This window comes from Furipterus horrens, unplaced genomic scaffold (assembly GCF_987537825.1).
Source record: "Furipterus horrens unplaced genomic scaffold, mFurHor1.1.pri manual_scaffold_9, whole genome shotgun sequence".
NCBI classification, from domain to species: Eukaryota; Metazoa; Chordata; class Mammalia; order Chiroptera; family Furipteridae; genus Furipterus; species Furipterus horrens.
Window position 1 is genome coordinate 100,320,454 of NW_028327179.1, and position 22,770 is coordinate 100,343,223.

Sequence of the window (22,770 nt, forward strand, 5' to 3'; positions counted from 1 at the left end):
TAATTTCATTAAAAAAAAAAATAAGTTAGTCATATTATTAGTACTGTTAACAATGTCTTTATTTTTGTTTAAAAGATTCTGTTTATTTTTAGAGAGCAGGTGAGGGAGGGAGAAGGAGAGGGAGAGAAATATCACCGTGAGGTTGCCTCTTGCACGCTCCCAACTGGGGACCCGGCCTGTAACCCAGGCATGTACCCTGACGGGGAATCGAACCAGCGACCCTTTGGTTTGCAAGCCGGTGCCCAGTCCATGAGCCGCCCCAGCCAGGGCTAAAGATAATTTCCTGTAGTGTTTGCAGGGAGAGCTCGCTTCTGCTGAGCACGGTCCCTGCCACAGTTCTGAACACAGAGGCACAGACAGGCTGTAGCTAAAAATATTCTTGCTGTAAGAACAATAATTAAAAATGGAACTTTGGGGACAAAGTCACTAAGACTTAATTTTATAAATCAGCAGTTATTCAGAAGGTACATACCTTTCCATATGTAGGTCTTTCTTATTCCCAACCAACATAATAGGTATTCTGTAAATATAAGGAAAAAGCCAAAGCAAACCAGTCAGTACCAGATCGATTGTTCCTAAGGTACATTAGAACAAGTGCATATGAGAAAAGAGAGAAAATAGTACTACTTACTGCACTTTCCCCACCATATCCAGCAATTTGCCGTGGATAACTTTAATCACTTCAAAACTACAAAAGAGAAAGTATAAAATCAGACATCCAATTCAGTGGTTATGTTTTTAAATGTTTATTATGTAATGTTTTAGTGAGAAAACCAGGAAATGTCAGATTCACCATTCTAATATAAAAGAAACGGAACACAAAGAACTCCTTTGCTTTTCCGGCCGACATTTCACATGTGCACGTATGTGACGCTCAGTGACCCGACTGAGAATGTTCAACATGAAGCAGGCCTGACACTTAATGGGAAAGTCCATCACTGAGCGGACAAGCCACACACACGCTCTTGTCTCTGATGAGCGTTTATAGCGCGTCCCTTAGCCAGAGGGCCTAGCAGCCGGCCGGGCGCCACACTAATACGGGGAAAGGAAAGGGGCCAGTCTCTGTGTCCCCCCACTTCAGCCAGCAGACAAGCCCGGACTGCGCTCAGTCTCTCTGTCCAGGCGGCTGCGTGAGAAACCCAGGGTATCAGAGCCTACCCGCGCACGAGAACACCGATCAGGGTACCAGCTTCCCGTAACAACCTGTCTGCTCCACCGAACACTTTGCTAGCGATTAGGTCTAACGGCCACCGCTACCGACCGCAGCACCAGCCTGCAGGAAGGTGAATACTCATCTGCGTAGCAACGAAGGCCGGCCGGGGCAGGGGCGGGGCCTCACCTCTTGACCGACGTGACCGAGTACACCAGGATGTAGCCGTTGATGTCTATGGAGTACGTCTGGGGGAAGATGGAGTACTCGTCCTGTGAGGGAAGAACAGCCACACTCGGCACAACGAGCAACGTTCACCCAAAGTCCCCACATACCCCCTGGCTGGAGAAATCCAAGTGAACAGAAAGTGGTTTACAGTATTATTCTAGCAGCACAGCCTACACACTCAGGACTTACTTAAGACTGGTTGGGGGTGATAATAGGCTGTAAATCAATATTCGTTAACGAGTTCGGGCGAGTCTACATGTCTGGAACCCCTGGGTGGGACGGCGGAGTGGAAGGTAAGACTGGTTCACGGTTGCTTTTTCCAATGAAAAGTCCAGGATCTCTTAAGAGCTCACAGACAACTCACAAGTGCTACTGGCTTATTCCCTAAATCAGCGTTATCTTCCCATATAAACGGCTGCGTCATCACTTGACCCGTTTTCTGCATGTGAGTCACAGTGGCCTCGGCCCCGATCTGCCGGCTGTTGGCCCGTAACCCCCAGCACTTGAGAGAGAGGAAGTGGGGAGAAGAACCGACACACTACACTCCGAGTGGGTACCCAGGCTTCTGATGATGAAATGAGTTATTTACTGAGCAACTTTAGGAATTACAAACAAAGGTACACATTACAGAACAGCATATTAGTCCCCAGCTGTATGAGGCTTTTTGAAATGCTTTTGATACAGAATTATTAAATGTCAATGCAGTTAAAAAAAAAAAATTATTTTTAGAGAGAGAGGAAGGGAGGGGGAGAAGCATCACTGTGTGGTTGCCTCTCGCACACCCCCAACTGGGGACCTGGCCCGCAACCCAGGCCTGTGTCCTGACTGGGAATCGAACTGGGACGACCCCTTGGTTCACAGGCCGGCGCTCAGTCCACCGAGCCACAACAGCTGGGGCTCAGCAGTTTTTGTGGGTGCACACCGCTGTCTGGTATAGACGTTGCATTCCAGCTGAAATCTACCTGTCCACATGCCACGCAGACCAGCACCGTTACAGAAAACCCACGGCAGGTCACTACTACATCAGGTAACGGCCTCTGTTAACCCGGCAATTCCACAGTGGTAACACTAGTGTTCACGATGACCTTGAATTACTGCCCTATAGTAAAGTATCTTTAAAAAAAGGAAAATTCACTTTTCCTGTCAACTCTACGGTGGTCCTTAATCAGAAAGTAGCCTTTCTACATCACAGAGCTTACCACCCTATGCAAAACGAAGCCTTTGTTTTGTTCCCAGTACGACTTTCATTAAGATGAGTTCATTTTAGTTGTTGATTTTGATTCTTAAACAATAAATTGTTAATGAAATGACAGATCTTCCTACCCAAATTAAAAACAAAATTCCAAACAATTTTAGTCCCCAGCTCACTACAGCGGACCCAAAGTTCACGTTACATCCCCCCAAAGGAAGAGGTGGGAGATGAGGAGTAATCATATTCAGAAGCGCAGTGCAGGCAACAGCTGTCCAGGAAGTAAAGCAGAGGAAAAGGACCTGCAGCTGTAGCAGCAACCGGAAGGGACAAAATTCCTAGGAACAAGCGGAAGGACACAAAAATACATGATTCATTTGAAGAAAATCTTAAATACTCCCAAGAGATTACAGAAGTAAGCGGGACAGCGTGGCAGTCTTTAGCAGGAACACGCATAACCACAGGCTGTCCACTGATAAACCCCAAGCTAACACGTGAATGTAATGCAATCCTGGATAAAAAGCACAGTTTCTGACAAAGAGGGTCAGGTGTGGGGGCAGGTGGGGGGAGCCACGAAGCTCCGGGACTAAGGCCCAGCAGCAGCGGCTCATGCGGGGAGCAGACTGAGAAATCTCCCAGAGCCGCGCAGAGCTGGGCATCAGGGACAGGACCAGGCTGGCAGCCCACCCCCCAAGGACACAGAGCAGCACACAGGGAGCAGGTGCAGCGCCGTCTGGGGTGAGTGGCTAAGCGGGGTCTCTAACTCCGGCCTCCGCAAAAACGGCTGCAGGAGGCATCAGACTTAAAGACGAGACTGAAGCGATGCACATTCGATGGGAGAATTTAACCTGAAGACAAAACCTTCCGGCTTAGACCCCGTACCAAATGCTAGTTTCCTTCCCATACGAAGGGGTGTGTCAATCAGTAAGGAAAAGGGGAAGTGCACAAACAGGCGGGGCAGCTCCCAGAAGAAGACTGTGTCCTCAAACACGGGAAGACAGGATCCAACTCCTTCAGAGAGAAAAACACCGATAAAAACGACAGATACCATCAAAAACGCCAGCCGCGCACTTACGGTGTCGGGGAGGAGTCAGCGCTGGGAGCGTGTGCAGAGCGCCTGCACCGCCCCAGGTCCTACCCCAGGCCCGGCCCGCCCGTCTGAGACGCCCAGGACAGGACGATGGCACTGCTGGGGAGCAAGCCTGGAGACCACCTGACTGCAGGCCCACAGTTAAGTGACGATACAAGCCCAACGGCGGACAGTCTGCATCCACGGGGGAGAGGGGCTGAGTGCACTGACGCGCGATAACCTCCAGGATGGAGACATGGAACGCGCTGCTCTGTGGGTCCCTCTCTCTCTCTCACACACACACACACACACACACACGCACACACACGCACGCTACGCTTGCACGTTCATGTACAGAAGAGCTGGAAACATACTAGAAACTGGTAACGGGCTGCTGTTGGGGGCAGAGCGAAGGTTTTGAGTAAGAAAGATCTAAGTTTCACTATTTGCCTTTTGGTGCTATTGTATTTCTGTAACACGTGCATCTATTACTGCGTTAAAAAATATACCTAAATAATATCTTTCCTTGAAGGGGAATCTGACATTATAAAATTGACTGTCCCTGACTCACTTGTCAATTATCACTGAGTCTACTGAAATTGGACCAGAACAAAACCAACCAGCTTGTACACTGAACCACATCCATCACCCCCCCGCTGGGGACGACACCAGCTACGACTCAGACTGCCATGTGAGCGGCCCTTGCCGCCACGTGTTGCTATACAGCAATGCACGGTGTGATTTTCTCCTAAAACGTGCGAGCGAGGGAACAAACTGACTGAGATGCTTTTAAAGAATGTGCCCCCCCGCCCCCCGCCTTTCCCTGCTCCCACGACCTTCCAACAGCCCTTGGAGCTGTAATCTGGGCGTCAGCCCACGCAGTGCCGACAGAACTGGGTGGCCCATCACGGTGGGTGATGCGCCCCAGCAGGGCCTTCTGTTCTCTGCCCTCCTAAGTGTGGCCACAGCCTCTCACAGCGTTTAGCTGCTCGGAGAACAAACTATTCCAAGTGGCTACATTGGGATGGATTTTGTGTAAAAATTCTCTAAATACTCTTACCTGGCCGTAGCAGAACCCAACACAGCAAGACAAGCAGAGCTGGTAAGGGATCGGCTCTGGCCCTCCTGAGCTTCTGAGCCTTGGGGACACTCTTGGTAGGGCTGTCACTGCCACAGTTATGGGCGTGGTGGCAAGCGCCACTTCTGCTAAAGCGCAGTGGGGCCACCGGGGAACCCACTCCCCAGTGACCGGGGGCTGCAGGGAAGCCACGTCCTCTCCAGGGGAGGCTTTAAGGACAGCTCTCCTCCAAGCGTGCGGCACCTGCGCCCCTCTGCCCCAGGCCATACCGCGGGCCACTGCGCCAACCTCAGGAGTGTCCCAAATCCCCATGTGAGGCTCCAGTCCCTGACTAGCTCGCCCAGCTACTCGAAGCCACGCACTAGTGTCACCATGTCACAGACGAGAAGTCCCCTGACTTTTTCAAGGTCACTGGTCGGAGGGAAAGCTACCGCAGAGCCTACACGGCCGGCAGCTACGAAGGGCTGGCCTCTGGCGGCCTCTGCAGTGCGTTCCTGCAGGACCACGACGCAGCGAGCCTTACCCACTGCTGCTCTCGCCCCCACTCCCGGGACACAATGCAATGTCGGAACAAAGACGTAAAGGCAAACCGAACCCTTGGTAGCGCCAGTCTACTGTACACGGCGCAGCTTTATTTCCTTGCCTGGGCTCTCGGTCACGCCCGCTGTCCCGGCATAATTACACCGCGGTGCCCCTTTCTCACAACTGTGGTAGAGATGGACCCCGAGAATCCCCTACACTCATTTCCAAGACAAGCTGCAGCCCTGTGCCATCATCATTTCCTCATGCGACTTCTCTCGCTCCCCACGTTGTGACAGCCCCCAAACTGCCACTCTGCCTGTGGACGGGCACCCTGCACAGCAGGAGCCGAGGACGCCTCTGCTCCCAGAAAGCCATCGTGAGGTCTGATGACAAACGCCATCCTGTCCCCTGCCATGCGGAGTGTGCAGGGTGAACAAGGGTCCCACGTCCCATCTGTGACACTCATACAGCAGAGGGAGTTTACTCCAAACCAGGACAGGACTAACCCAACTTCCCCAGGTTCCAGAGAGAAAGCCTCCAGGTACCCCGACGGCCCTTTGTCGTCTGGAAGGTGCAAGGCGAGGCGCTAGAGGCCCACACGGCGGCTCCCTCCCACGGCCCCTCCCCGAGCTGTAGCCACCCGGCCTGCAGAGGGGTGGGTGAGAGCGGGCCTGGGGCCCACAGGGAGGGAAACAAGGCTGAGAGGAAGGGCTTCTCTGTTCCCTTCAGGTTCTCCTAACTTCTTCCACCCTCTGCTTCCTGTCAGCTCCCCAGTGACCCAGTCCCCACACGGATTAACCTGTGACTTTGTTTTGGTTACTTAACCTCTGGCAGAGGATCAAACCAGCAGCCCGTAACCTAGTGACCACCTAATCCACGTACAGGTCCCGCCCAGTTTGTGCCCCCACCTCCGAAAAGATGCACTTTGTTCTGAACGTAGGGAACACATGCCACAGCGGGAGAAGAAACACTCATGTGTCTCTGATACGAAGTTTAGGAACTAGAACACGCCCCCTGCAGCAAGCACAAGCCTTCACAACGCTATGAATACATTTGAAACAACCCCAGAGTAGGGAACCAGGTAGTTATCTGAAATGGGCCCCAGGTGGCAGAAACGACCGAGGAGAGGTCCCGGGGCTCCTGGCTGCGGTGGGCCCGTGAGACGCGAGAGCCTTACCTGCCCAGCTGTGTCTACGAGCTGAAGGTGGTATTCTTGTCCGTTCACTGTGATCAACTTGGTGAAGGCTGCAGGGGAGAAAGGAATCGGGCGTTAGTTAGCTAGACCGCTCCCTGGAGGCCACTCAGAGCCTGAACAATGACGACCAAGCAAGCAGAGTCCCTCACAGTCTCCTAGAAACAAAAAGGACGTACCTCCGAGTTTACAGATTCTTCCCTACTTCCGTTATTTAACTAAAAACACGGCTGACAAAAATCAAGATTGGCAAAACCTTGAGTTTTTTTCAAAGAAATTGAAATAAGGCAATAATTCATCCCATAAAAGTAATCTGAGCTCTGTGGACAGTCCTTTCTCTTGTGAAAAAGTGAATACATTACACAGTCTGGTGTCTAAACAGGCCAAAAGCACAAACCTGTTCATTAATTTACAGGAAGTCTGACGTCAGAGCATGAAGAGCTCATACTTATTGAAATGTGACGAATTTCCGTACGTGACAACCTTCAGTCTCACTGACAGACGAAACAGCAATGGAACAGATGTTCTGTGTGAGGCCATTGTTCCCCCTCAGCTGACGGATCCAAGCAATTTGTCATAACTCCTCTTCCTACTGGGGTACGCGCACACAAATCAGACTCAAATAGCTTCTGCAAAAGCCAATTCAGAATTTTAAGGAGACACTTAGGGCAAATATAGACCAAGAGGGAAGAACTATTAACAGTAACTGACTGTTACAAAGAACTATCTGGGACCCTGACAACCGGGCGGAACAGGTCCCTGTGCCCCGGCCCAGCCTTCCTGGCTCACGAGAAGCTCACGTCTCCCGGCCGCCAGCGGACGGCACCGGCCCTTGCACGTCTGTCCCTCGGCCAACTGGGAAGGCAGGCCGGACGGGTGACAGCGCGGGAGGGGGGACAGAGGGGCGGGGCTGCAGCCCGGGGGCGCCCCAGCAGCGAGCGCAGGCCAGCAGGACCACCCTGCTCCCGCCGCGGCCCCACGTGACAGCTCTTTCTGGAAATAATCACTTAAACAACTGAAAGAAAAAAAACTCTACTGTGGATTTCAAACTGCGACCCCTCTGAACGCGGGACGCCCAGGGCACCGACTGTCGAGCTGAGAGGCATGCATGTGAACCCTGTCTTCCGCGAGATCCACACACGCACAGACGCAAGGAAGGTCACGCACGAAACCAGCACAGCAGCCTCCGACTAGAACTAAGGGACTGTGGTCGCAAGTAACGTGATAACGAAGGCTAAACAAGACACCGTCCGTTCACGCAGATGTACTTCCTGAGGGCCCGTTAACGGCCAGCACTAGGTGCTGAGACCCGCAGGCCCTGACCTCGGCGAGCAGGCGGCCGTGGAGGACTGGGACACAGACCTGCTGCCAGGCACCTGCCCCGGGAGAGCACCCGGGCGGGGGGGTGAAGAGCACGTGAAACACTCAGTGAGGAAAAGCGAGGAAGTCGGTGCAGCTGAGGCTGAGGACGGCGGGCGGCAGCCTTAGGAAGCATGGTCAGAACTTCAGATTTTTATTCTGAATGTGACGGGAAACCAAGGGTGTTGAGTGGTAGAGTGACCTGATACGACTCCTATTTTATTGTAGAAGGATCACTCTGGTTACGCTGTGAATAGGAACCTGGACAAGGGACCGTGGGGGAGCCCACAATGCAGTGACCAGAGGGGCAGAGATGGAGCTGTGAGAGCCGGTGGAACTATGCATATGCTGCAAGGGTAGGACCTAAAGGATTTTCCCATCGCATCAAGTAGGGTGTGAAGAAGGGACAGTCAGGAAGACGCCGAAGTTCCCGGCCTGCGCAACTGGAGGCACAAGCTGCCATTTACCAACACAGGAAGGTCTGTGGGCGGGGCCCCGGGGACAGCAGAGGAGGGGCTGCGGGGCTGGGCTGGGTAGGTTCAGTCTGGGAAGCCTATTCAATACCCATGGGGACACGAGGGCAGCTAAATGACAATGCCCGCGTGCAGCGGAGAGGCCAGGGCTGGGGTCGGGGGGGACACGCACGTTCTCGAGGGGAGGGTCCCTGCCGAGCAAGGGCAGACAGAGCCCGAGCCCACTGACTCCCGCCGACGCGCAGGCCAGAAGCCCGAGGGAGGTTCGGCCTCAGAGCTGGGAAGCACTGGCGGGCAGGAAGGAGGACAGGGGCGGGGCACAGTTGTGCGGGGGACAGAAGAAATGTCAGCCCACACGAAGTGTGTCCTTGCACACAGAAAGGTGTAAACCCTCCTCCTCAGCAGTGAGAGGGAACTGAGCTCTTCCATCTGTCCTGGGAAAAGTGCCTCCTGGGGTACCTGCAGAAAGGGGGGATCCTCATAGATCAGCCCCCCCATCAGCCCCTCAGACTGGGAGTGACCCCTCCTGCAACCTTGGCCGTCCACCCTCCCTTCTCAGCCCCTGGAGAGATGAACCCCACCTCCACCTCAGTCCGGAACTGCTCTGAGCAGGCTGAGGGCTGCTTACTAGTCAAACCGAGTGAGCAAGGGCCTGGGACTCCTGCATTTGGTGCTCAGAGACAGACCCGTGCTCCCGTCCCGCTGGCGCTCTGCCCGGCACACCAGGCCTCAGGAAACTCCCGGTCCCGGCTTCCCAGCACCAGCCACTCACCAACACCCTACCCTGAGACGGAGGGGCCGTGTGCCGCTGCCAGTGCTCTGGACTACACACGCCACGCCACACCACGCCCCCACGCCCACCTCGTCCGTGCGGCCTTAGGCTCACACTCTGGTGCGCAGGCAGCGTTGCTGGGCTGCTGAGGTCTTCTCCTCCGCGTTTAATAGATGACACAGTCCCAGAATTTCTGCTTCTGCAGTGACACTTCAGAGAAGTGTGTCACCGCTGACTGTCTGCTATTACCCTGTTCTCCAGCAGAGTTAAATGTAAAGTAATTACTGGATCGTTTCCAGATGTACAGAGTACCCGTGTTTCTAGACCCATAACCACCCACTCGCTTATGTTGCTGGCAACGGGCTATGACGACCATCCACTCCTCTCTAGGTCCCTGTGATCACCGAACAACGCTCTCCTACTAACTAGCAGGGCCGGGCGTGGAGGAAGGGTCTCTGCCCCGGGTTACCGGCAGCAGCAGGGGAACAGCCTGATGCCCGAGCCCGCTCAGGAACTCCTACGGGAGCCATATGCCCTGACGCCACTGCCGCGCGTGCCCGAAAACTACACGAGTTCACTTCTGAGACTGAAAGCACCACCACACACTCCTGAACAGGAAAACGTGAAACCAGGACTGAAGATGATGGGGACAGCCTTTCAAGCGGAGCCCCTTCACTGTTTCTGAGACAACCCCACGGTACGAAAGCTGGGCTCTGTCCAACCCGCCACTCACATAAAAGGAAAAGGCACCTGTACACGACACCACAGCCTTCCTTCCCACTCCGTTTTAAATGGTCCAATGACACACAATGATAAAAACCACTTTTATGAGCAGTGCGTACCATGAAAACTACCTTCTATTGTGCTGGGAATAAAACCCCCAGAGAAGCCTCCTCTCTTGCAGGACACCACATCCTAACTTGCTACACAGCAAACACTAAGGCCAAGAGCATGGTTTTCTTGGGTTCGCACTCCATCCCAATGGAGAGAGAACCGGGCTTGCTCACCCAATGTCCAATTTCACCTGCCCCTCACACGGAATGGCACGTGTCCCGTGGCAGCTACACAGTCAACAGGATGCGGTCCGACGCCTCTTCCAGATAAGGCAGAGGTGACTGCCAGACACGTGTCTTCCCAGTTAGCTTAGCAACCAGCAGGTTTCCTCCCCGCCACCAGCACACTGGGGCAAAGGGACGGCTGAGCATGTTAAGTCAGAGGTCAGCAAGCCTTTCCTGGAAAGGGCCAGACAGTAAATATTTCAGGCTTTGTGGCCCGTTTGGTCTCCGTGGCAACTGTCCCTCCACTCTGCCGCTGCGGAGAGAAAAGCAGCCACACACAGGACGTGCGTGACCGAGCATGGCTGTGTTCCAACCAAACCTACTTACAGATGCTGACATTCGATGCCATGTAATTTTCACATGTCATAAACATTCTTCTTCTTCTGACTCTTTTCAAATATAAGAAGTGTCAAAACCATACTCAGCTCGTGGGCCGCCTGGCCTGCGGGTCGCAACCTGCCACCCCCGTGGCGAGCCTCTTTCCGAGTCTCCCCCGCAGGCTGCGCAGGTGGCGCCGACGATCCTAGCTGTTCAACTTCTTGAGCCTGGCGGTTAAGCAGGCTTATGTCTAACAGGCCAAGCGGGTTTTGATGAATCCCATGTTAAAACCTGCTTGTTCCTGGCGACAAATCCTCGGTAAGACCAGGTGTTACCAACCTGAGAAGACCGGTTCCGGGTGGGCTGGGGTTCTAGGATGCCCCGAAACAAGACCAGCTTCTAATAAGCAACCTCCCTGGATGGAAGCACCTCAGATGCTCCCATGACCCCCAGAGTCAAGACTTGGCTCAGGGTCCTAGAATCATCCTTCAGGGAGATTCTGAAACCACAGATTGGAACTGGACAAGGTAAAGGTCCTGGCTGGCGCTGGTCGTTGGTGCTTCTGCTGAACGCGTCTGATGGACCAGCCGGCTTTGTTCTAAATGCTGCATCGCTCTGTCCAACCCCGGAACAGCTCCCTCCTCCCAGACTTCCTTCCGTCCTCGGGACTTGGAAGAGTCGGGGCGGCTAGCGCTTCCACAAGAGGAAGGTACAAAGGACCGGCAGTGTTTGCATCCTTTCTCCGCCAGCCCAGAACCCCTAAAAATGGCTACTGGTGACAGGAAGAAAAGGGAAGAAAGAAAGAAGGAGAAAAGGTTGCACTCCCTGTCCCCGAAGCAGAGTCTGGACTAGGGGTTCCAGTGGAGGTGAATCACAATTTCCAGGAGGCAGGATCTGGATGAGGAATAAAAAACCATTCGCTGTAAAGCACGGAAAGGTTTTGGAAGCCTTTGGGGGACCCAGCAGTGACCTACAGGTCTGACTGAATACCCTGCAATCAAAGCCCCACAAACACACAAAAGCTGTCTGTTGGCTAAAGGAAAGCATCTTTGTTGATCAATCTTGAAAACAATACTTACTGTTCTCTATGGTTGGGTCGTAGGAGTCAACAAACTGGCCTTCCACGAACTGAATCGTCAAGGAGGATTTCCCTAGAAAAGAAGGCAACAGTTCAGAGGGGCCGGCATTATCCAGGGCAAAGCATTGCAATTCTACCATTTTACAAACCCCCGCTGTAACAGATGAAGAGACTAACGGCACTGGGGTCAGAAAACATTCCTTGAATTAGCATTTAGGCAATTTCAAAATTCCTGTCAAAATTAGCTATTATGAATTAAATGCTTTTGTGACATTAACAAACGTCAATGACCAGCAAGCACATCTCATGTTCTGTTAAAGGTGCACAACTATTTTTTAAAAAGATTTTATTTATTTTTAGGGAGCTCGGAAGGGAGGAAGGAAGAGAGGGAGAGAAACATCAACGTGCGAAAGACACACCTACCGGCTGCCTCTCGCACGCCCGCAACCCGGGCACGTGCCCTTGGAATCGAACCAGCGACCGTTCAGTTCGCAGGCCAGCGCTCAATCCGCTGAGCTGCACTGGCCAGGGAAGCTGAACAGCTCTTAAGTAAGGTCTAGGCTAAGCTGATATCCCCTGGTATCCTTGAAATCGGGCTACTAGCTTTATTTTTAATTTTTATTTTTGGGATTAGGCAATAGGTTTATTGAGGGAAAAAGGGGGGAGGGGGAGGGGGGAGGGGAGAGAGCTCCTGGACCAACTCAAGGGCTGTGGGAGCAGAGGAACAGGGAACGGGGAGCAGGGGAACGGGGGATGGGGAACAGGGAATGGGGACTCCCGGTCCTCCTCGTGGGCCCATAGGAGTCCCCCTGGCTATTAACTTTAATATGGAAATTAATAAAATATGATTAGTTTCTTTGGGTGTTTTCATATATGGCTGTTAAATGTGTTACGAGGTGGAGTTCTTAAAAAAGGCAGTCTGAAAAAAATAACAAAGTATTTTAAAAACTGGGAGAAGGCACAAACCCAGGGCCCCTCACCCAAGACCGAAGGCCGAGCAGTACCCTGCGCCCGGAAAGCAGGTAAGAAACGGTCTGACTCACGAAGTCCCCGCGGTGACCGCGCCCTGCACTCTCACCCGCTAGCGTCTGTGAAACTCCTCTCGGAGGACTTCAGGGCGGGGCTCCCCGAGTCCAGGCGCTCATCACCAGGAAACAGGATGTGGCTCCTCTCCCAGCCCACCCCACGCCTGCCCTCCCTGGCCCACCCTCGGGTGCCGTTAAACTGCGCGCGTGCTGCCGAGTGACCGTCGGTCTCAGAGGGCCTGCAGGAGAGCCCAGGAGGGCGGTCTGCTAACCTGAGTCCTGCGCTCCTGTGGGTCCCAGGTGCTGGCCTCCCCGAAACCACGGAGGTGCCGTTCACAGGGGCACAGGGCTTTCACACCAAAGGCAGTCAGTCCCCTTTTACTTCGAAACGTTATCAATTCACAAGCTACCGGAAAGTGGGAGCTGCTGGGAGACGACTAGAAAACCCCCAAGTTGGCAGGTTTGTCACTGACTTCTCACGAGCAGGTACACACAGAGTTCACGGTGCCTCCAGAGTGACTGACGGCTGAACTCACGCTCTCCAAAGCAGCCCACGGGAGCCTCTGAAAATCACACGTGACTCCATACCTGCTTAAAATCCTCACTGGGATTCGAAGAAACCTCCAGCCCGCCCACGGCCCACAGCAGCAGGCCCTGTCTGCCACCGCCCCGCCCCAGCTCCATCACACCCTCCCGGCCCAGCCAAGTCCCTCGCAGCCTTTGCGCCTTTGTTCCAGCCATCCCCCGGATCTCTGAGGGTATGACTCACTTTTGTCATGATTCTGGTCTGCGCTCGCATGTCCCTTCTTCAGAGAAGCCATCGTTAGAACGACCCGATCTGGGTGGCACCCCCTCCCCGATGTCACTATCATACTGTTCTGCTTTCTTTCAGGGCTTGAACTCGTCTGAAATTACCCTTCATTCATTCATTCGTTTCTGGAGACCCTGAACAGATGGATAAAATTCCAGCTCAGATGCCCAGAGGGCACCTGCACCTGCTCAGACGCTACAGAGGGTCTCAACACTAAATGTGACGGAGAAGCAGCTCAACAGGAATGAAGACCCAACTCTGCAGCACTCACGTGGTGCCAAGCGCGGACCTGCGTGCGACACTGGCTACGGCGGTCGTCCAGGACCCGCACACGCTTCAAAAGAATTGTGTCCGAAAGAAGCCCTGTTACATAAGCCAGCTCATAAAGAGGCATTTAGCTCAAAGTAGAGAGAACGGTTTTATGTAATGAAAATAGCAATAAAACACCCTGCTTTGTGTTAGCAAGCAAATCTGAACAATTTTATATAAGAAAACTCTTATTTACATTGAATGCTATTGCTTGAAGCAAAAGACATTTAATTAGGAAGAAAGAAGCAAAAAGAACCTTCGGGGCTTCTGAGGAACACATCCGGGCACTCTGGTGGGCTTCTGATCCCCTTGGGCAGGATGAGGTTTTTTTTTTGCAGGGGGGAGGGCCGGAGGGGCTTATAGATGGAAAGAACAGGAGGAAGAAAAGAATTTTTTCCTGAAGATAATGGGCAAAGGTACAAAGATTTTAATAACGTTTTCGGAAGCAGAACTGGGTTAAACAGAGTCAGGAGAGGCGCAGAGCAGGCGTGTGTGCTGAACTCCCCGCCGTGGGAGGAAACCAGTGGGGAACCGGGCGGGTCTCCGCACTGGCACGGGTAAGTCCCAGCAGCCATGCCTGCAGGGGTGCGGGTGGGGGCGCGCAGAGCCTCCGGAGGTGGCGCACTGAATCCAGGAAGCCACAACCCAGCAGAGAAAAAAGGGACACACACAAACAACACGGCAGGAGATAAACAGAGCTCATTTGAAAAATACAATTGTTGGCACACACCCAAGAAGTTCTTCATTTGCATCGCAAAGGGCAGACATTATTTGAGGGGTAAACTCAACTCAACCTGAAAAAGCAGCAAACTTTCTGGCAAAAGCAGACAAGGTAGTCCAACCCGAGTCCCAGCGGGGGCTGGCAGCCGCCACGTCTCGGGAGGGGCTGGGCACAGGGGACGCCTCTGCCACAGGGCCCTGGGAGAGCTAACGCCCAGCAGCAGTGGGACTGAGAGAGGCTAGGCTTCCCTCGGGCCTCTCCCCACTGAACTCTCCCCTTGGGGGAGATCATTAATTACTTCAATTAGAAAGGGATAGGGAGGCTCCATTTGCTGGCCTGACAGTGGTTTTCTGCTGCTTCCATGAAAAGCAGAATTATTCAGCAACTCCGTGCTGAGATCTTTGCGAGTCAGCACTAAGTGATAATGGATCTTAGAAAAATCCCACTGCTCCTGGTGTTTCCAGCTGTGGTTCTAGCACTTTCTGCTTTAAGGGCTGTCCCCCGTCCTCGTCCCCGTTCCATCCTCTAAAGCAGTAATTTGGCTCCTCTGGGAAGGCCTTGCTGACCTTCAGCACATTTTATTCTTTACTTGATCACCTTCCACGTTCTCCCTCAGAGTAACCTCATGCATCTGCGTGGGCCTGGGTCCTTGTCAGACTCACATTCCCGACACCAATTACTTCCTGAAGATGTCCCAGCGACGCTCCTGCTCTCAGAGGCCCGCAAGCTTGTCTCCCACACGCGCACCTCAACCCCAGCCTCGGAGCCACGCTCCGTGACGCCCACAGGGCGCGATCGCAGCGCAGTGAAAAGCGGCACCCGCCCGCCCGGGGCGCGCTCGTCAGCACAGAGACGAACCCCCCGTTTGACGGCAGGACGCACTATTAGGAGGTGTGAAAATCTAACCCCACATTAACTGCCAATACTCTTCCTCCAAACCGAAAGCCACCTCCACGTTAAGCACCGCAGGAACGATTTCACGGAAAGCTCATCTATACCTGCGCCGGGCAAGAACAGCGTTGCACGTAGTTTCACGGTGACCACCCGGCGCGGGGTCTCACCCGGCGCTTTCACCGCAGAGGCCGCCCTTCAAGGCTGCTGACTAAACCTCACACCCAATGATCACTGCAAAACACGCAGTTTACGTAACGCACTCCAGTATTCTTGCAGATGGACTTTGAACTGGCTCTCACGTTCCTTCTAAGGAAAAAACGACTCGTACACTTCCCTCTCCTCCCCTTCAGACTCACACTCTGAACCGCTGGCACGCCTCCCGGTCCCGGGTCGTAGCGGGGCGGGGAAGGTCTCAATGTAGCCACGAGGCCAGCAGGGCCACTGTGACGGTCTGGGACACAACCCCAGCCAAGCACTGCTTTCGTTTCCCCCTCAATTCTTCACATCACCCTACAGAACGCTGATGTCCACATACACAAGCTAACAGTTCAGTCTGGAAGCTTGAAGGTCTGCCACCAATAACTGTCCCCACGCCACTTCAGTGAACCACTGCAGGAGCAACTGTGACGTGTCCACCACCCAGGGGATCCGCCTCCAGCGTCTGCCCCTGCCACGCACCCACCGGTAAGCAGGGCGGCGTTCTGCCAGGCCCTCCCCTTCCTGACCGCCAGCATCTCAACCGGACCACCTCTGGGTGCAACGCTTTCCCACCAGGCCATGAAACCCACACGCCGTGCTATGGCCGGCACTGTTTTCAAAGCAGGACATCAGAGAGGAATGAAGTTAAGAAAGGGGCCATGACACTTCCGGTCAGTTATGCACACGTTCGTGACTGAGGGGCCACGTAAACTGAAACTGTATTCTTACTCTAGGCCCCAGTAAAAATGGTGACAAACGCACTCCTCTAAGTGATCACACCCTCATCTCCAGTCTCCACCACTTCCTTCCCTATCAGTTCACGCCCCGAGATCAATCAATCACTGCCCAGTGTTTCATCAGAACCCCCACTCCTTTTCTCTGAGCCCCCCCATAAACCCTACGATCTTAATCTAACCACTTGCTTTGGTGACCACGCTCAAGTACCGCCGCACCTCCCCCCTTCAGGAGCCCTCATGGGGCTCCCTTCCCTAGAGCGTCAGTGTCCCAGCAGCGTCACGTCACGGGGTAACTTACTACAGATTCCTGAGTCCCAACCAAACCTACAGAACAAGAGCATTAACACCCTCCCATTCCACTGCACACTGAGGTTTAAGAAACACTACCCCGAGGCAAAACTCAAATTTAATGGATCACCCCAATTTCCTCCAGCCTCCGGGGTGTCCCAACTCTCCAGTTCCTCCCAGCAGCCAGACCTTAAAGAACACATACCGAGGACCGGGCAGAGGACAGAGCCACGATGGAGCGGTGGTGCCTGGCCTCAGAGCTCAACTGCTACGACCCCCTCGCCCTCCCCGCACCCGTGCCTGGCCTGGCAGATCAGATCACGTGGACGGCCCCTGGGCTGTGCCCCGCAGTTCCATCTGCCTGGCCTTCTACGCGATCCCTTGCCTCCAAGGAAGAGGCCAGCATGCCCACCCTCCCACAAACGCTGCCCCAGCCCCGTGTCCTTGAGTGCCACTCCCTCCTGTCTCCTCTAAGCCCTCCTCCCTTCCAAAACCGTTACAGACACACTCTTCTTGGTTTCTCCATGGGCTTGCTCCACTCCCCGTGCTTTGCTAACAGTACCTCTGAAACATTTAAACTATCTCCCAAAGTCCCCCTGTGCTCACTGACCCACAGAAAGGTCTCGTTGGGGGCTGCAGCTGTTGGGAGCAGAGGCCCGACCGTGAACGTGAGAGTGCTCTGCAGAAATGACCTCAGTCGCTTGCAGTCCAGTCTACTAGCCCTGGTGAAACGCATCCACTGGCGGGGGCCCGCATCCCATCTGTGCACTTGGACCACACACTTGAAGCGAGCAGGCGCGGGTCTGAGGAGCCTTTGAGGGCACCGTCACACAAACAGAGGGTGCGGGACTTTCCACTCTGCCACTGCTCTCCAGACCACACTCTGCAGTTCAGTGCTGGTTCTCAAACGTAGCTGCACTCTGGTGTCACCTGGAAAACTCCAAAACGACTGCCGGGGTCTCACCCAGTGACTCAGGCAGTACAAGGCGTGGCCACCACCTCAAAGCCAAGGCCAAGGACGGCTGAGTGAAGAGATGAAAGAACCTCTGTTCTTGAACTGACCGCTGAAGTCAACCTGTAGTCTTCCATTTATGTGCACAAATGCCTGTTCTTCCTTTTAAAAAAGTGAGTTAAATTGACTTGCAATCAGAGCATCCTAATTACAGTATTAATTGTATTACTACAATAAAACTGAAAAATTTATCATCTTTTTATGAAAATCACTTTTCTGTTTGATAAATTTGTATTTTATGGAGGTAGGAACTTGACCCATTACTTGCCTCCACACCCAGTAAGAGGGACAGATACTAGGCTAATTCCTCAAGGAGCCAGGGCTCTGTGAAAGAACAGGGAACCAGTGATGCTTCACAATGACCGTGTGTCATTGTCACAAGACAGCACAGCAGAAACTTCATGAGAGCTGCCAACTACTGGGCCATGGTTGTGCGTGTGTGCCTGGGAGAGGGTGGCCACCATGTGAGAAACGCTCACAATGAAAACCGGAACACAGGACGTGAGCAGTAAAGCGAGGCCTTTATTCACGAGTCTGCAGAGCCGGGCGCACCCTCACAGCCAGGAGAATGTGCGCAGCAACTAGACAAAGATGGCTGGTTTTAGAGTCTTAGCTTCCCCACCCTGAAATTGCTACCCTAAAGTGATTAGCTTCCCCACCCTGAAATTGCTACCCTAAAGTGATTAGCTTCCCCACCCTAAAATTGCTGCCCTAAAGTGATTAGCTTCCTCATCCTGAAATTGCCAGGGTAAAGTGAAATTGACTAGCTTCCTGGCCCTAAAGTGAGAGCATCAGCTCCCCCTCCCCTCTCCTCCTTCCCGTTTCTCCATGACTGCTTTCTCCAGAGTTACAATCTAACACGTTCATCTAAATGCCCCATTGTGATTTGTGAATATGCTAATGCTGTCAACTCCCTTCTCAGAGATCCTCTAATTACATTTGCCCTTAAGACCCTTTAATTACATTTGCCCTTTGTTACTAATGACTTTCTACTGGTTTGGGAATCACTAGGTCCTTGTTTCTTACAATGGGGACAGGACACCATTGCCAATTCCCTTCCAGGGATCCTGGACTGGGGCCAACGGAAGGCTGATAAGAAAACCCCAAAGACATGAGGGGGCAGAGATGGGAGGACAAAGGAAGTCACCACACACGAACCTGCAACCCCAGGTTCCGTTCCTGACCACATGAGGAACTGTGTTATAAGGAAAAAACACCCATCGAAATAATTGGAATAGGTGAAGTCAATTTTATAAAGGTCTGCAAAAGACTTGAACAGAATATGCTAAATGTTTCCAAAGTCATTACTGGAGACAACAGTTCTACAAAATTTTTGGAAAAAGACAAAACAGAATCAATTGAGTTTGAAAAAACTTTTACACATTCTAGAAGAATGTTAAAAATCCTTAGGTAACATCTTTTGAAATAAGTCCCTACCATTTGACACAAGTATAGACCAGTATACATTTCAATGAAATAACGGAATAACCTGTGGTAATCTTCACAGGGCAAAAAGTGTTCATCACGTAGAATCATCTTTTCCCACCTTGAAGATGCCATGTATTCTGAGCCATGTCCCTCGGCCAACAGCAGCTCTGGGGGCAGGGGCTTCTGGGAGTGCACACGTAAATCAGAATCAGAACACGCCTGGGTTCGGAAACAGGACAGAGTGGTAACAGTCCCCCAGGACGGAAGAGCTGCAATCGTTACAGAACCAACACAGTGCGTGAAGGCTCAGAGCCGTGAACCCAGCTGGGCCTCGGGAGAAGCAGACTCCTCGGGGCCTCGAGCCCTCACGCCTGTGCTGACGACCCCTGCACCTGGCACGTGTTCAACAGGTGGTTATCACATCCGAGCACCTCGCGCCACTGTCAATGAAGCCTTTTCCAAATTACGATCCACAGCTCACCGAGTCCAGGGACACTGACGGAAAGCCCACGCCACGGTGACTCTGAAAGAGCTGTCAGTCCAACACACCTGACCGCCTCCTGGAAGGGCCCCGGCACCAGGCCAGGGAGAAAGGAATCCGCGTGGAAAGTCAAGCTTTCCTACATGTGAATTACACCTCAACAACATGGTATGAAAAAAAGAGAAGACATTTACTGTTTCCTACTAAGCCGAACAGGATGGTGACGACGCTACGTGGCTGCAGGCAGTTTTACCAAGTCTACTTCCTCGTTTGCAAAGTGAACATAACAGCATCTACCTTATAGGTGGCTGTGAGGATTAAATGAAAATACGTGTAGAATATCTTGTATGTAGTAAGATCTCAATAAGTACTATTAGTAATGTTCTCAAGACAAATATAATCTGCTTAGGAAAAAAAAATGCATCCTAACGATTGTAACTAACAAATTAATCTGGAATCTGAGAAAATGACGGACATAACAACTCTTTCAGCTAAAGCTTCAAAATAGCACAGAAACCCATGAGTACGCCCAGCCGGCAGGAAACGACAGTTTCAGCTCTCGACCGCTGCCGCCACCTGCCCGATCGATCCTCACCTGTTGGCAGCCCTACAGTCAAGGCTGCGCTCGGCCGGGCCTCGGGCGACAGTGGCCGGGGCCAGATTCGCCTGGGCCGACCTGCACGGCTGCTGCCCAGGGGCGCCGCAGGGCCTGCACCAGTGCGGGAAGGCGCTTCCCTGGGGACCACCAACAGAAGGGACACGGACCAATGGACGAGGAGGCAAACCGCAGCCTGGGTTCTAAGCTGACTGCGCCCGAACGCATCACCACTGATGCAAGAGCCGAGTAACGCGCACCGCGCAAGGAGGTTTACCCGCGTCTGTGCGGGACAGTGGTGCCCGTCACACACTTGCCCAGCGCGGCCTCCATGAGGGGCGTGGCGACATGCACACAGAGGCAGCTACATCAGGGCCACCAAGCAGCCTTTCAAAAAAATAGTCACCCCAGCACCCTTTATTTTTCTGGAGGTCGTTTTTTAAAATTTAAACACGCAGACCCGCCCGTATCTCCAGCACACACAGGGTCCGATGAGGGCACGGGAGGCAGGCAATCCAAAGGTTAATGCTCACCGCGCCCCGCAAGCGAGGCCCTGTTTTAAGAGTTTACAACACATTTCCGTGTGACTTTTCTCACTGTGCCTACGAGTGAAGCAAAGTTGACATCATCCTATTCTTTCTCACACCCCCTTCCCAATTTTTAAAAAATAGATGCTAAGGGGGGGGGGGGAGAAACTAAGGTGCAATTATGACGATGAAGACAAGACAAAGGATAACCACGTAAAGCTGGTTCATAAAATGATTGTTCATTCCGATACTTGCTGGGTGCTTGCTCCTGCCAAGCACTGGGCTTCCACGTGTATCCCGCCGAGAATATGAGAAGGAAGTTTATAACGTGAAGACCTGAGTAAGAGACGAAAAAACTGCAACTGTCAGGGTCACAAAGCTAAAAGGAAAACCAGGGCCCCCAAGAAAGGCCACGAAGTGCTTTCCCCAAATATGATTAAAACAGGACATTCGTTTCTACAGGTTGGGAGGCAAGGGGACAGACCCGGTGAACTGCAGGAAATTAAATATCTGGCAACAATAAAGAAAGAATTTTGCTAGATTTGTGGCCAAAACCGGGGAGAAGCCTGGGGCTTAGGGTGGGAAAGAGTTGGAGAAAAGCAAAGAGGAGATAAATCATAAAATGTTAACATAATCTTTAACAAATCAAAGAGCATGAAGTTTAAGACTGACCAAAAGTAGTAATAACAAGGAATTAGGACGATAAAGCGCTAGAGCAGCCACCCGTCAGCGCGGATGCCCATTTACAGAGCCCACGTCTTCAGGAGCTCGCGCTCCGCACTGCGCGCGGCACTAACCAGCAGGCAGCCGCCCGCCACGTGGGGACGGTGCGCACCTGAAAGTCCTAACCGAGGTGGGTCACAGTGTAAAATGTACACAGAATTCAAAAACTGAGCATAAATAAATAAATATATCACTACCCACTGCGTACTGGCATAACAACATTTTGGACCAAGTACATTACTAGGTCTCACCTGCCTCCCACGGCGACTGGGAAAAGCGCACTACCCTGCACAGCGGGCACCGCCCCCCCCCCCCCCACGAGCCTGAGGGGAGCGGGGAGCCCCTGCCTGGATAGCCCAGCAGCCTGCGCGGGAGCCGCCCACAGCTCTGAGAGACGGGGGGGCACGGTCCCTTCGTCCACCTGTTTCCGATAATGCTCGGCCGGAGACGTGGTCAGAGGAAGAAAACAATTTACCTCGTTGACCACAGTCCCACGTTTCGGCAGCAGCGATGCAGAAAGAACAGGCCTAGCCGGAGCCCAGCTCCCCCCCCCCCCCCCACCCCCGGCAGGACACGGAACCTGCGATTAAACAGGGACCCTCAGCTTCCTTCCGGGCGGACGAGCGGCGCGGGCCCTAAGTCCTGCAGCCTCCTTTGCTTCCAAGGCAACAGGGAAACACCCTGCAGCACGGGGCCTGCTGGGGCGGCCCCTCGGGTCACACGAGGACCCCAGAACCCCAGCTGCAGGAGCAGGCACCCGTCTCTAGGCCCACGGGGATGACAAGGCAAGCGCGTGGGCCCGGCAGGTGGACCGTCCCCGAATCCTGCCCCCCGCCATCTCTCATGGTAGCCGGTGGCACTGTCACCCACCCAGGCACACACGCCCGAAGGTTATCCTCAGCGTCTCCCACGTCACAAGGTCTAAGTGATTCCGCCCCAACTCTGTCCCCGCCTCATCTCCCTGGCACGACACCAGTCCATGGCACTTGATGGCGACTTCCAAATGCGGCTGCCCCCCTCCCCACCCCATTCCCGACTGCCCTCACCCACCGCAACGGGCAGGGACAGGGGCCTCGAGCCATGACACAGGATCCACGAACCACAGCCCGCGGCCACATGTGCTCGTCTGTGAGCTAAGAATAAGAATGGTTTTTAAGAATCTATTTCACGCCATGTGAAAAACGCGATGACATTAACACCAGTGTCCATAATGAAGTTTTGCTGGCGCGCGGCCGTGGCTGGACCCGCTGAAGCGAGCCCCTGCGACGGAGGCCACGCGCCCCCAAGCCCGACGCACGGCATTTACTGTCTGGGCTTTCACGGAGTCCGCCAATCCCGGGGGGGACCATCGGCCTCCCTGCAGCTTGAAGCCTTCAGTGACTTCCCTCTGTTTCTAGGGAGAAGTCTGAAACTTTCGACAGGGCTCCCAGGCTGCCCCGGGCAGGCCGCTGGCACTCGGGAAGTCCCACGCGGCCCCGCGCGCTCACACCTCGGCCTCACCAGCTAGCGCCAGGCCCTCCTCCCGCCCGCGCGCT

The 22,770-nt window shown here is 53.5% G+C and overlaps 1 protein-coding gene across 2 annotated transcripts in view; it reads right to left on the reverse strand.

Annotated features, from left to right (window-relative positions):
• Positions 1–22,770, reverse strand: part of RHEB (Ras homolog, mTORC1 binding) — a 35,594-nt gene that overhangs the window by 4,480 nt on the left and 8,344 nt on the right. Inside the window, exons 1-6 of one of the 2 annotated variants that reach the window (XM_090287715.1) lie at positions 13,281–13,347; positions 11,488–11,559; positions 6,414–6,481; positions 1,340–1,422; positions 632–688; positions 473–520 (exon numbers count right to left, since the gene is read on the reverse strand). In XM_090287715.1, coding sequence (XP_090143841.1) covers positions 473–520; positions 632–688; positions 1,340–1,422; positions 6,414–6,481; positions 11,488–11,559; positions 13,281–13,332 — 380 coding nt within the window. In that variant the 5' untranslated portion in view covers positions 13,333–13,347. Of the gene's footprint in view, positions 1–472; positions 521–631; positions 689–1,339; positions 1,423–6,413; positions 6,482–11,487; positions 11,560–13,280; positions 13,348–22,770 lie in introns of those variants that run through there. The other variant, XM_090287716.1, reaches the window with a different exon arrangement.